General features: G+C 46.1%; 1 protein-coding gene across 1 annotated transcript in view; it reads left to right on the forward strand.

Annotated features, from left to right (window-relative positions):
• Window positions 1-14,602, forward strand: part of LOC121556143 (4-aminobutyrate aminotransferase, mitochondrial-like) — a 41,286-nt gene that overhangs the window by 10,065 nt on the left and 16,619 nt on the right. Inside the window, exons 4-7 of the mRNA XM_045219345.1 lie at window positions 5,328-5,377; window positions 6,064-6,144; window positions 6,450-6,542; window positions 7,288-7,350. Of these exons, the coding sequence (XP_045075280.1) occupies window positions 5,328-5,377; window positions 6,064-6,144; window positions 6,450-6,542; window positions 7,288-7,350 (287 nt within the window). The remainder of the gene's footprint in view (window positions 1-5,327; window positions 5,378-6,063; window positions 6,145-6,449; window positions 6,543-7,287; window positions 7,351-14,602) is intronic.

Below are 14,602 nucleotides of genomic sequence, written 5' to 3' on the forward strand. Positions count from 1 at the left end.
TCTCACAGACCTGTAACTTCTTCTTTAAGAGGCTCCTCTGTCCTCCACTCGTTACCTGTATTAATGACACCTGTTTGAACTTGTTATCAGTATAAAAGACACCTGTCCACAACCTCAAACAGTCACACTCCAAACTCCACTATGGCCAAGACCAAAGAGCTGTCAAAGGACACCAGAAACAAAATTGTAGACCTGCACCAGGCTGGGAAGACTGAATCTGCAATAGGTAAGCAGCTTAGTTTGAAGAAATCAACTGTGGGAGCAATTATTAGGAAATTGAAGACATACAAGACCACTGATAATCTCCCTCGATCTGGGGCTCCACGCAAGATCTCACCCCGTGGGGTCAAAATGATCACAAGAACGGTGAGTAAAAATCCCAGAACCACACGGGGGGACCTAGTGAATGACCTGCAGAGAGCTGGGACCAAAGTAACAAAGCCTACCATCAGTAACACACTACGCTGCCAGGGACTCAAATACTGCAGTGCCAGACGTGTCCCCCTGCTTAAGCCAGTACATGTCCAGGCCCGTCTGAAGATTGCTAGAGTGCATTTGGATCATCCAGAAGAGGATTGGGAGAATGTCATATGGTCAGATGAATCCAAAATAGAACTTTTTGGTAGAAACTCAACTCGTCGTGTTTGGAGGACAAAGAATGCTGAGTTGCATCCAAAGAACACCATACCTACTGTGAAGCATGGGGGTGGAAACATCATGCTTTGGGGCTGTTTTTTCTGCAAAGGGACCAGGACGACTGATCCGTGTAAAGGAAAGAATGAATGGGGCCATGTATCGTGAGATTTTGAGTGAAAACCTCCTTCCATCAGCAAGGGCATTGAAGATGAAACGTGGCTGGGTCTTTCAGCATGACAATGATCCCAAACACACCGCCCGGGCAACGAAGGAGTGGCTTCGTAAGAAGCATTTCAAGGTCCTGGAGTGGCCTCGCCAGTCTCCAGATCTCAACCCCATAGAAAATCTTTGGAGGGAGTTGAAAGTCCGTGTTGCCCAGCGACAGCCCCAAAACATCACTGCTCTAGAGGAGATCTGCATGGAGGAATGGGCCAAAATACCAGCAACAGTGTGTGAAAACCTTGTGAAGACTTACAGAAAACGTTTGACCTGTGTCATTGCCAACAAAGGGTATATAACAAAGTATTGAGAAACTTTTGTTATTGACCAAATACTTATTTTCCACCATAATTTGCAAATAAATTCATAAAAAATCCTACAATGTGATTTTCTGGATTTTTTTTCCTCATTTTGTCTGTAATAGTTGACGTGTACCTATGATGAAAATTACAGGCCTCTCTCATCTTTTTAAGTGGGATAACTTGCACAATTGGTGACTGACTAAATACTTTTTTGCCCCACTGTATTATGAATATTATTATCCAATCAGTTTCTCTCTAACAGACTACATGGAGACAGGTCAATGACTCACCTTGTCACTGGCCACACAAACAGGCCACTGCCCTGGACCAATGCAATTACATAACCATTTTATATAAATCCGCTCACTCACTGTCTGAGTTTCCTCTCAAATAATCACAAGACCTGTTCTAACCCCACCCCCTCTCTCCTCTCTCTCTCTCTCTCTCTCTCTCTCTCTCTCTCTCGCTGTCTGTCTCTCTCGCTCTGTCTCTCTCTTTTTCTCTGTCTCTCTCTCTCTCTGTCTCTTTCTGTCTCTCTGTCTGTCTCTCTATCTCTGTCTCTCTATTTCTCTCTCTCTGTCTGTCTCTTGCTCTCTCTCTCTGTCTCTCTCTCTCTCTCTGTCTCTCAATTCAATTCAATTCAATTTAAGGGCTTTATTGGAATGGGAAACGTGTGTTAACATTGCCAAAGCAAGTGAAGTAGATAGTAAACAAAAGTGAAATAAACAATAAATATTAACAGTAAACATTACACTCAGAAGTTTCAAAAGAATAAAGACATTTCAAATGTCATATTATGTATATATACAGTGTTGTAACAATGTGCAAATAGTTAAAGTACAAATGGGAAAATAAATAAACATAAATATGGGTTGTATTTACAATGGTGTTTGTTCTTCACTGGTTGCCCTTTTCTTGTGGCAACAGGTCACAAATCTTGCAGCTGTGATGGCACACTGTGGTTTTTCACCCAGTAGATAAAGGAGTTTATCAAAATTGGGTTTGTTTTCGAATTCTTTGTGGATCGCTGTAATCTGAGGGAAATATGTGTCTCTAATATGGTCATACATTTGGCAGGAGGTTAGGAAGTGCAGCTCAGTTTCCACCTCATTTTGTGGGCAGTGTGCACATAGCCTGTCTTCTCTTGAGAGCCAGGTCTGCCTACGGCGGCCTTTCTCAATAGCAAGGCTATGCTCACTGAGTCTGTACATAGTCAAAGCTTTCCTTAAGTTTAGGTCAGTCACAGTGGTTAAGTATTCTGCCACTGTGTACTCTCTGTTTAGGGCCAAATAGCATTCTAGTTTGCTCTGTTTTTTTTGTTTGTTCTTTCCAATGTGTCAAGTAATTCTCTTTTTGTTTTCTCATGATTTGGTTGGGTCTAGTTGTGTTGTTGTTGTTGTTGTCCTGGGGCTGTGTGGGGTCTGTTTGTGTTTGTGAACAGAGCCCCAGGACAAGCTTACTTAGGGGACTCTTCTCCAAGTTCATCTCTCTGTAGGTGATGGCTTTGTTATGGAAGGTTTGGGAATCGCTTCCTTTTAAGTGGTTATAGAATTTAACGGCTCTTTTCTGGATTTTGATAATTAGCGGGTATTGGCCTAATTCTGCTCTGCATGCATTATTTGGTGTTTTACGTTGTACACGGAGGATGTTTTTGCAGAATTCTGCATGCAGAGTCTCAATTTGGTGTTTGTCCCATTTTGTGAATTCTTGGTTGGTGAGCGGACCCCAGACCTCAGAACCATAAAGGGCAATGGGTTCTATAACTGATTCAAGTATTTTTAGCCAGATCCTAATTGGTATGTCAAATTTTATGTTCCTTTTGATGGCATAGAAGGCCCTTCTTGCCTTGTCTCTCAGATCGTTCACAGCTTTGTGGAAGTTACCTGTGGCGCTGATGTTTCTCTCTCTCTCTCTTTCCTCTCTCTGAGGCGTGACAGTGGTCTGGAATACTGAGATAAAGCCATGCGGCAGGGATCACACACACACACAATCACAACCTTCAATGAGCGACCATGGTATTACCTGCTATGCAGCCTCACTCTAAACTAAGCTTGAAATCATCATGCTAGTACCTGGGTATGAAGCCAGACCGCATGTCCTAATGTGTTGTTTTGCTGGCTAAAACAGCTGTCATAGAGAACCACATGTATTTTCACCCAGATTATACATTCTTTGTGTTAACTAACCTGGGTTCAAATACTATGTTAAATACATTTTCTGTGCTTGATTAGGGTGGCCTGGCTTAACGGACCAATAGAATGGCTCAAAACGACAAACCCTGCCCATCTGGTGCTCCTGGCAGGTTAAAGCAAATGCTAAAAGTATTGGAAAAATATCAAATAGTATTTGAACCCAGGTGTGTTGGGAAGAGGTACGTTAGGAGGATGAGGCTGAATAACTTCAGGGCCAGTGTCCACAAAGCCTCTCAGAGTTTTTTTATTTTTATTTCACCTTTATTTAACCAGGTAAGCCAGTTGAGAACAAGTTCTCATTTACAACTGCGACCTGGCCAAGATAAAGCAAAGCAGTGCGATAAAAACAACAACACATTTTAGCAGACGCTCTTATCCAGAGCGACTTACAGGAGCAATTAGGGTTAAGCGCCTTGCTCAAGGGCACATCGACAGATTTTTCACCTAGTCGGCTTGGGGATTATAACCAGCGACCTTTCGGTTACTGGCACAACGCCCTTAACCACTAAGCTACCTGCCGCCCTAGTTGCATATGGGGTAAAACAAAACATAAAGTCAAAAATACAACATAAAATATATATACAGTGTGTGCAAATGTAGCAAGTTATGGAGGTAAGGCAATAAATAGGCTATAGCGCAAAATAATTACAATTAGTATTAACACTGGAATGATAGATGTGCAAGAGATGATGTGCAAATAGAGATACTGTGGTGCAAATGAGCAAAATAAATAACAATATGGGGATGAGGTAGTTGGGTGGGCTAATTTCAGATGGGCTGTGTACAGGTGCAGTGATCGGTAAGGTGCTCTGACAACTGATGCTTAAAGTTAGTGAGGGAGATAAGTGTCTCCAGCTTCAGAGATTTTTTGCAATTCGTTCCAGTCATTGGCAGCAGAGAACTGGAAGGAATGGCGGCCAAAGGAGGTGTTGGCTTTGGGGATGACCAGTGAGATATACCTGCTGGAGCGCATACTACGGGTGGGTGTTGCTGTGGTGACCAATGAGCTAAGATAAGGCGGGGATTTGCCTAGCAGTGATTTATAGATGGCCTGGAGCCAGTGGGTTTGGCGACGAATATGTAGTGAGGACCAGCCAACAAGAGCGTACAGGTCACAGTGGTGGGTAGTATATGGGGCTTTGGTGACAAAACGGATGGCACTGTGATAGACTACATCCAATTTGCTGAGTAGAGTGTTGGAGGCTATTTTGTAAATGACATCACCGAAGTCAAGGATCGGTAGGATAGTCAGTTTTACGAGGGCATGTTTGGCAGCATGAGTGAAGGAGGCTTTGTTGCGAAATAGGAAGCAGATTCTAGATTTAACTTTGGATTGGAGATGCTTAATGTGAGTCTGGAAGAAGAGTTTACAGTCTAACCAGACACCTAGGTATTTGTAGTTGTCCACATACTCTAGGTCAGACCCGCCGAGAGTAGTAATTCTAGTCGGGTGGGCGGGTGCCAGCAGCGTTCGATTGAAGAGCATGCATTTAGTTTTATTAGTGTTTAAGAGCAGTTGGAGGCTACTGAAGGAGTGTTGTATGGCATTGAAGCTCGTTTGGAGAGTAAGAGTGCTGATCCAGGATCGGTTTGGCCTTTTAGATCATAAAGAATAAAATTATATCGAGGTTATCTCTCCAGGAACAGGGTTGGAGAGCCCTGATATAGACAGATCCTATATCATCACTTCTACTCTGAGATGCTTTGTGGAGACGGGCCCTGTTGTCTAAGGGGTTCCCTCTTCTCGTACTGTCCCCTAGTGGTGGGAACTGGAACTGCTATGCACATCTTTATATAAGGCTGATATTACAGTCACTGTGGTGTTTCATAAGCTACATCAGTAGGAATCAGTCTTCTACACTACAATAGTTGGTTAGGTTGTAGCTTGTATTTGGCTCCATTGGGTTAAAATGGTTTAGTTATAATTAAGTGATTAACACTAATTGTAATTCTATAATATTAATATTTTCTCTTTCAGGATACAACCATCCCTCGCTCATCAAAGTGATGTCCAACCCCAACAATATGGTAGGTAGGGAGGGAGGGAGGGAGAGAGAGAGGGAGGGAGAGAGAGAATGCTGTAAAACACAGAATAAAACAATTAATAAAAGTCCCAGGATGGTAGTGACTGCCCATTACAGCGTATCATTTATTCACATTACTTTACTTTAATACAATATTTCAGTTGTGTATACTACATTAGTTTTATTTGATCATCTCATCTCTATAGAGCTGCTGCCTATGCTGTCTGAAGTAAATAAGGCATACTTTTATGACTGCTGAATACCAACTATCAATCACGTAGATCATGAAGTAACTGCTCTTTGTCGCTCTCCATCACGCTTTCTTCTGTCCCGTCTGTGCCTCTCTGTGTCTGCCCTCACACAGACTGGACAAGTAGGCATACAATGGATTATGGTCATTGTAGTTAATTACCACGTTTTCTGAGCTAAACTATGTAGAATATTGGCCTGTTGGAAACTACAACTCCCTACTACATCGCACAGTTCGGGCTTGATCTGATTTATCTCTAGAGGAACTGCGCAATGTGCGCATTGAGCTCACAGAAAAAATGAAATGGAATTCAAATAATCTCTGTTATTGAAAACCGATCAGAAGACATTGGAGTTGAGCATCTCTCCCCACGTTTATCTGATAGTAATGCTTAGTTCCCCATGTTTTCCTCTCTGTCTCTCTTTCTCTCTCCCTCTCAGAGTGCATTTGTGAACAGGCCAGCTCTTGGGATCATGCCACCTGAGAACTTTCCGGAAAAGCTGGCGGAAAGCCTTCTCTCAGTGAGTGCCACACACACATACACTTTGCATACACTCAAGCTTCAGGCAGATTTTAACAGAAAGACAAAAAAAAAACAATTATTTAGTGAAAGACCAGAAACGAACTAATGATGGGATTCTAGCTGGACCCCATTACTGTAGGCTGGCTTCCTCCATTTTGTGGATTGTGCAATCCCTCTTGACTGGATACAATCCAAGACACTCCTTCCCTCCTCCTCTCCTCTCCTCTCCTCTCCTCTCCTCTCCTCTCCTCTCCTCTCCTCTCCTCTCCTCTCCTCTCCTCTCCTCTCCTCTGCTCCGTCCAGGTTGCTCCTAGTGGTATGAGCCGTGTCCAGACCATGGCCTGTGGATCCTGCTCCAATGAGAATGCATATAAAGCCATGTTCATCTGGTACAGAGTGAGTACATATAAAGCCATGTTCATCTGGTACAGAGTGAGTACATACACTGAGTGTACAAAACATTAAGAACACCTGCTCTTTCCATTACATAGACTGACCAGGTGAAAGCTATGATCCCTTATTGATGTCACTTGTTAAATCCACTTCAATCAGTGTAGATGAAGGGTAGGAGACAGGTTAAATATGTATTTTTAAGCCTTGAGACAATTGAGACATGGATTGTGTATGTGTGCCATTCAGAGGGTGAATGGGCAAGACAAAAGATTTGAGTGCCTTTGAACGGGGTATGGTAGTAGGTGTCAGGCGCACCGGTTTGTGTCAAGAACTGTAACGCTGCTCGTTTTTTCACGCTTTTCAAGCTCAACCGTTTCCCTTGTGTATCAAGAATGGTCCACCAGCCAACTTGACACAACTGTGGGAAGCATTGGAGTCAACATGGGCCAGCATCTCTGTGGAACGCTTTTCGACACCTTGTAGAGTCCATGCCCCAATGAATTGAGGCTGTTCTGAGGGCAAAAGGGGGTGCAACTCAATATTAGGAAGGTGTTCCTAATGTTTTGTACACTCAGTGTATATATTTATATGCACAATATCTAGTCAATATAAGCAGAATATATACAATATAGATTAAACACTACCATGTTCAGCTGAAACAATATATATTATATAGTCAATATAATTATAAATGTACTGTATACGAATGGACACAATGGAAACATAGCATATTATCTGTCTGTCTCAGAATAAGGAGAGAGGCCACAACATCCCCTCTGATGAAGACGTGAGCTCCTGTATGATCAACCAGGTGGGTGAAATCTAATTCAACATCATCAAGTTTTATTAGTCTTATGTACAGGATACACAATGGGTATACATCGTCCAATGAAATGCTTACTGCAGGGATCCTTCTGGACAATGGAACAACAATAAGAAATATTAAAATATAAGAATAGGAACATAAAGTAAATGGATCAGCAGAACAGAATAAACATGTTAGCATCAGTATAATACAGGAAGGAACAATATATAGTCTGATATTTACACGTGTTTTGGGGAAGGGGGGGTGGGAGCAGTGTATAAACAGCAGTATAATAAGAGTAGCAGTAGTAGTGGTGTGTGCAGCATGACAACACACAAAATGGCGGCACAGTTGCACACTTGCTAGCCAGGTTTTAGGTGAAGTTGGGGGGAAACTGTGACATCTTGGGTCAATGACAACGCACAAAATGGCGGCACAGTTGCACACTTGCTAGCCAGCGTTTAGTATACAGTGGCTTGCGAAAGTATTCAACCCCCTTGGCATTTTTCCTATTTTGTTGCCTTACAACCTGGAATTAAAATGGATTTTGGGGGGGTTTGTATCATTTGATTTGAAGAGGCAAAATATTTTTGGGGGTGAAACAAACAAGAAATAAGACAAAAAAACAGAAAACTTGAGCGTGCATACAGTGAGGGGAAAAAAGTATTTGATCCCTGCTGATTTTGTTTGTTTGCCCACTGACAAATAAATGATCAGTCTATAATTTTAATGGTAGGTTTATTTGAACAGTGAGAGACAGAATAACACAAAAAAAAATCCAGAAAAACGCATGTCCAAAATGTTATAAATTGATTTGCATTTTAATGAGGGAAATAAGTATTTGACCCCCTCTCAATCAGAAAGATTTCTGGCTCCCAGGTGTCTTTTATACAGGTAACGAGCTGAGATTAGAAGCACACTCTTAAAGGGAGTGCTCCTAATCTCAGTTTGTTACCTGTATAAAAGACACCTGTCCACAGAAGCAATCAATCAATCAGATTCCAAACTCTCCACCATGGCCAAGACCAGAGCTCTCCAAGGATGTCAGGGACAAGATTGTAGACCTACACAAGGATGGAATGGGCTACAAGACCATCGCCAAGCAGTTGTTGCAGATTATTCGCAAATGGAATAAACACAAAATAACTGTCAATCTCCCTCGGCCTGGGGCTCCATGCAAGATCTCACCTCGTGGAGTTGCATTGATCATGAGAACGGTGAGGAATCAGCCCAAAACTACACTGGAGGATCTTGTCAATGATCCCAAGGCAGCTGGGACCATAGTCACCAAGAAAACAATTGGTAACACACTACGCCGTGAAGGACTGAAATCCTGCAGCGCCCGCAAGGTCCCCCTGCTCAAGAAAGCACATATACATGCCCGTCTGAAGTTTGCCAATGAACATCTGAATGATTCAGAGGAGAACTGAGTGAAAGTGTTGTGGTCAGATGAGACCAAATTCGAGGTCTTTGGCATCAACTCAACTCGCCGTGTTTGGAGGAGGAGGAATGCTGCCTATGACCCCAAGAACACCATCCCCACTGTCAAACATGGAGGTGGAAACATTATGCTTTTGGGGTGTTTTTCTGCTAAGGGGACAGGACAACTTCACCGCATCAAAGGGACGATGGACAGGGCCATGTACCGTCAGATCTTGGGTGAGAACCTCCTTCCCTCAGCCAGGGCATTGAAAATGGGTCGTGGATGGGTATTCCAGCATGACAATGACCCAAAACACACGGCCAAGGCAACAAAGGTATGGCTCAAGAAGAAGCACATTAAGGTCATGGAGTGGCCTAGCCAGTCTCCAGACCTTAATCCCATAGAAAATCTGTGGAAGGAGCTGAATGTTCGAGCTGCCAAACGTCAGCCTCGAAACCTTAATGACTTGGAGAAGATCTGCAAAGAGGAGAAGGACAAAATCCCTCCTGAGATGTGTGCAAACCTGGTGGCCAACTACAAGAAACGTCTGACCTCTGTGATTGCCAACAAGGTGTCACGCCCTGACTCAGGGGACTCTTATATGTTGAGTCAGGGTGTGTATATTCTTTGTTATATATATTCTATGTTGTAGGTCTATTATGTGTAGATCTATGTTGGCCGGTGTGGTTCCCAATCAGAGGCAGCTGTAGCTCGTTGTCTCTGATTGGGGACCATATTTAGGCAGGCTTTTGGCACTAGTGGTTGTGGGATCTTGTTCCGTATAAGGTATGTTGTTTGTGTCTACCTTGGACTTCACGTTTCGTTTCGTTTATTGTTTTGTCGAGTGTTTATTAAGTTTAAATAAACATGTATGCATATCACGCTGCGCCTTGGTCCGTCCCGTCATTGAACGAACGTGACACAAGGGTTTTGCCACCAAGTACTAAGTCATGTTTTGCAGAGGGGTCAAATACTTATTTCCCTCATTGAAATACAAATCAATTTATAACATTTTTGACATGCGTTTTTCTGGATTTTTTTGTTGTTATTCTGTCTCTCACTGTTCAAATAAACCTACCATTAAAATTATAGACTGATCATGTCTTTGTCAGTGGGCAAACGTACAAAATCAGCAGGGGATCAAATACTTTTTTCCCTCACTGTAACTATTCAACCCACCCCAAAGTCAATACTTTGTAGAGCCACCTTTTGCAGCAATTACAGCTACAAGTCTCTTGGGGTATGTCTATAAGCTTGGCACATCTAGCCACTGGGATTTTTGCCCATTCTTCAAGGCAAAACTGCTCCAGCTCCTTCAAGCTCCCGTGTTGCTCTGTTGGTAGAGCATGGCACTTGCAACGCCAGGGTTGTGGGTTTGATTCCCACGGGCAGTATGAGAAATGTATGCACTCACTAACTGTAAGTCGCTCTGGATAAGAGTGTCTGCTAAATGACTAAAATGTAAAGTTGGATGGGTTCCGCTGGTGTACAGCAATCTTTAAGTCATACCACAGATTCTCAATTGGATTGAGGTCTGGGCTTTGACTAGGCCATTCCAAGACATTTAAATGTTTCCCCTTAAACCACTTGAGTGTTGCTTTAGCAGTATGCTTAGGGTCATTGTCCTGCTGGAAGGTGAACCTCTGTCCAAGTCTCAAATCTCTGGAAGACTGAAACAGGTTTCCCTCAAGAATGTCCCTGTATTTAGCGCCATCCTTCAATTCTGACCAGTTTCCCAGTCCCTGCCAATGAAAAACATCCCCACAGCATGATGCTGACACCACCATGCTTCACTGTGGGGATGCTGTTCTTGGGGTGATGAGAGGTGTTGGGTTTGCTCCAGACATAGCGTTGTCCTTGATGGCCAAAAAGCTCAATTTTAGTCTAATCTGACCAGAGTACCCTCTTCCATATGTTTGGGGAGTCTCCCACATGCCTTTTGGCGAACACCAAACGTGTTTGCTTATTTTTTTCTTTAAGCAATGGCTTCTTTCTGGCCACTCTTCCGTAAAGCCCAGCTCTGTGGAGTGTACGGCTTAAAGTGGTCCAATGGACAGATCCTTCAAGGTTATCTTTGGTCTCTTTGTTGTCTCTCTGATTAATGCCCTCCTTGCCTGGTCTGTGAGTTTTGGTGGGCGGCCCTCTCTTGGCAGGTTTGTTGTGGTGCCATATTCTTTCCATTTTTTAATAATGGATTTCATTGTGCTCCGTGGGATGTTCAAAGTTTCTGATATTTTTTTATAACCCAACCCTGATCTGTACTTCTCCACAACTTTGTCCCTGACCTGTTTGGAGAGCTCCTTGGTCTTCATGGTGCCGCTTGTGTCAGTGTTGATGTGGATGTGATTGAGGAGTCAGACGCAGGACGCATGGGCTCAGTCAAACAAGACTTTACTGAACTGTATAAACAAAACAAAATAAAGGACCTCAAACAAGGAGGCAAGCGACAACGCAAACACAGTGCGTCACAATAAACAAAGTCCAGAGTACTGCACGGGTGACACCAACGGACAGGCGGAAAATAACACACAAACACACAAACACAAAGCCGGAAACTTATAGGACACAAAATCAGACACAAACGGACACAGGTGCAACAGACAGACCAAACCAATCAAACATCGAAATATCTAACGGTGGTAGCTAGTACTCCGGGGACGACGAACGCCGAAGCCTGCCCGAGCAAGGAGGAGGAGCAGCCTCGGCAGAATCCGTGACAGTACCCCCCCCCCTTGACGCGCGGCTCCAGCCGTGCGCCGACCCCGGCCTCGGGGACGACCAGGAGGACGCGGAGCCGGGCGCGTGGGATGACCACGGTGGAACTCAGTCAGGAGGGATGGATCTAGGATATCCCTCCTAGGCACCCAGCACCGTTCCTCCGGGCCGTACCCCTCCCACTCCACGAGATACTGGAGACCCCCCATCCGACGTCTCGAGTCCAAGATGGTCCTGACCGTGTACGCCGGAGCTCCCTCGATGTCCAGTGGGGGCGGAGGAGTCTCCCGTATCTCACCTTCCTGGAGTGGACCAGCTACCACCGGCCTGAGAAGAGACACATGGAACGAGGGGTTAATATTCTTATAATCAATAGGCAGTTGTAACCTGTAACACACCTCGTTCAATCTCCTCAGGACTTTAAAAGGCCCCACAAACCGCCGACCCAGCTTCCGGCAGGGCAGGCGGAGGGGCAGGTTTCGAGTCGAGAGCCAGACTCGATCTCCCGGTGCGTCACTGCGGTGGCGATCGGCGCTCGCCTTCTGTCGACGGATGGCCCGCTGCAGATGGACATGTGCAGCGTCCCACGTCTCCTCCGAGCGCCGAATCCACTCATCCACCGCAGGAGCCTCGATCTGGCTCTGGTGCCATGGTGCCAGAACCGGCTGATACCCTAACACACACTGGAAAGGGGTTAGATTGGTGGAGGAGTGGCGGAGAGAGTTCTGTGCCATCTCTGCCCAGGGGATATACCTTGATCACTCCTCCGGCCGGCCCTGGCAGTAGGACCTCAGAAACCTACCCACATCCTGGTTGACTCGTTCTACCTGCCCATTGCTCTCTGGGTGGTAACCCGAGGTAAGGCTCACCGAGACCCCCAAGCGTTCCATGAACGCCCCCCAGACTCTGGAGGTGAACTGGGGACCTCGGTCAGACACTATATCCTCGGGAACCCCATAGTGCCGGAAAACGTGGGTAAATAGGGCCTCAGCGGTCTGTAGGGCAGTAGGGAGACCCGGCATTGGGAGGAGACGACAGGCCTTGGAAAACCGATCCACAACGACCAAAATGGTGGTATTCCCCTGGGAGGAGGAAGGTCGGTCACAAAATCCACCGAGAGGTGGGACCATGGTCGTTGTGGAACGGGCAGGGGATGTAACTTTCCCCTGGGCAGGTGTCTAGGCGCCTTACACTGGGCGCACACCGAGCAGGAGGAGACATAAACCCTCACATCCCTAGCTAACGTTGGCCACCAGTATTTCACGCTAAGGCAGTGCACTGTCCGGCCAATACCTGGATGTCCAGAGGAGGGTGATGTATGAGCCCAATAAATAAGGCGATCACGAACCTCGAGCGGAACGTACGTCCGCCCCACAGGACACTCTGGGGGAGTAGGGTCGGTACGTAACGCCCGCTCGATCTCCGAATCGACCTCCCACACCACCGGAGCCACCAGACAAGACTCCGGCAGTATGGGAGTAGGCTCAATGGACCTCTCCTCTGTGTCATACCGCCGGGACAGGGCGTCTGCCTTACCGTTCTGGGACCCTGGGATGTACGTGATCTTAAAAACAAACCGGGTCAGGAACATGTTCCACCTAGCCTGACGAGGGTTTAATCTCCTAGCTGCCCGGATGTACTCCAGGTTACGGTGGTCAGTCAGAATGAGGAAAGGGTGTTGAGCCCCCTCAAGCCAATGCCTCCACACCTTTAGGGCCTGAACCACGGCTAACAGCTCCCTGTCCCCTACGTCATAATTACGCTCCGCCGGGCTGAGCTTCTTAGAATAGAACGCACAGGGGCGGAGTTTAGGTGGCGTGCCAGACTGTTGCGACAGAACTGCCCCAATACCGGCCTCTGATGCGTCTACCTCAACTTGGAATGGTAAAGCGGGGTCCGGATGCGCCAGCACCGGGGCCGAAGTGAACAGGTTCTTCAGTTTAACAAATGCCCTGTCCGCTTCAGCTGACCACTGCAAACGCACCGGGCCCCCCTTCAGCAGGGACGTAATGGGAGCTGCCACCTGTCCAAAGCCCCGGATAAACCTCCGGTAGTAATTAGCAAAACCCAAAAACTGCTGCACCTCTTTTACAGTGGTTGGAGTTTGCCAATTACGCACGGCAGACACACGGTCAACCTCTATCTTCACACCAGACGCGGACAATCGATAACCCAAAAAGGAGATGGACTCCTGGAAAAACAAGCATTTCTCTGCCTTGACATACAGGTCATGCTCCAACAGCCTCCTCAACACTCAGCGCACCAGGGCTACATGCTCGGCTCGTGTAGAAGAGTACACTAGGATGCCGACGATGTACACTACCACACCCTGCCCATGCATGTCCCTGAAAATCTCGTCCACAAAGGATTGGAAGACTGAAGGAGCATTCATTAACCCGTATGGCATGACGAGATACTCGTAATGACCCGAGGTGGTGCTAAATGTTTTCCATTCATCCCCCTCCCTAATGCGCACCAGATTGTACGCGCTCCTGAGATCCAACTTTGTGAAGAACCGCGCTCCGCATAACGATTCAGTCATAGTCGCAATCAGAGGAAGAGGATAACTGTACTTAACCGTGATCTGATTGAGACTACGGTAATCAATACACGGGTGCAAACCCCCATCCTTCTTCTTCACAAAGAAGACACTCGAGGAAACCGGGGAAGTGGAGGACCGTATGTATCCCTGTTCCAAGGACTCGGCTATGTAAGTCTCCATAGCCGCTGTCTCCTCTTGAGACAGGGGATACACACGGCTCCGCGGAAGTGCCGCTCCTGTTTGGAGATCTATCGCACAATCCCCCTGTCTATGAGGTGGCAACCGTGTTGCCCTAGTCTTGCTGAACACAAGTGCTAAATCCTCATATTCAGGGGGAATGCGCATTGCGGGCACTTGGTTCGGACTCTCCACCGAGGTCGGCCCTAAGGAAACACCTAGACATCTCCCTACACACTGGGCAGACCACTCCATAAGAGCCCTCTGTTGCCACGCAATGGTAGGATCATGGGCGCTTAACCAGGGAAGCCCCAGCACCACGGGATACGCAGGAGAGTCGATCAGATAAAACTGAATGATCTCTTCATGACCCCCCTGCGTCGTCATCTTAAGTGGTGCTG

The sequence above is a fragment of the Coregonus clupeaformis genome, unplaced genomic scaffold (assembly GCF_020615455.1).
Source record: "Coregonus clupeaformis isolate EN_2021a unplaced genomic scaffold, ASM2061545v1 scaf2291, whole genome shotgun sequence".
Classification (NCBI taxonomy): domain Eukaryota; kingdom Metazoa; phylum Chordata; class Actinopteri; order Salmoniformes; family Salmonidae; genus Coregonus; species Coregonus clupeaformis.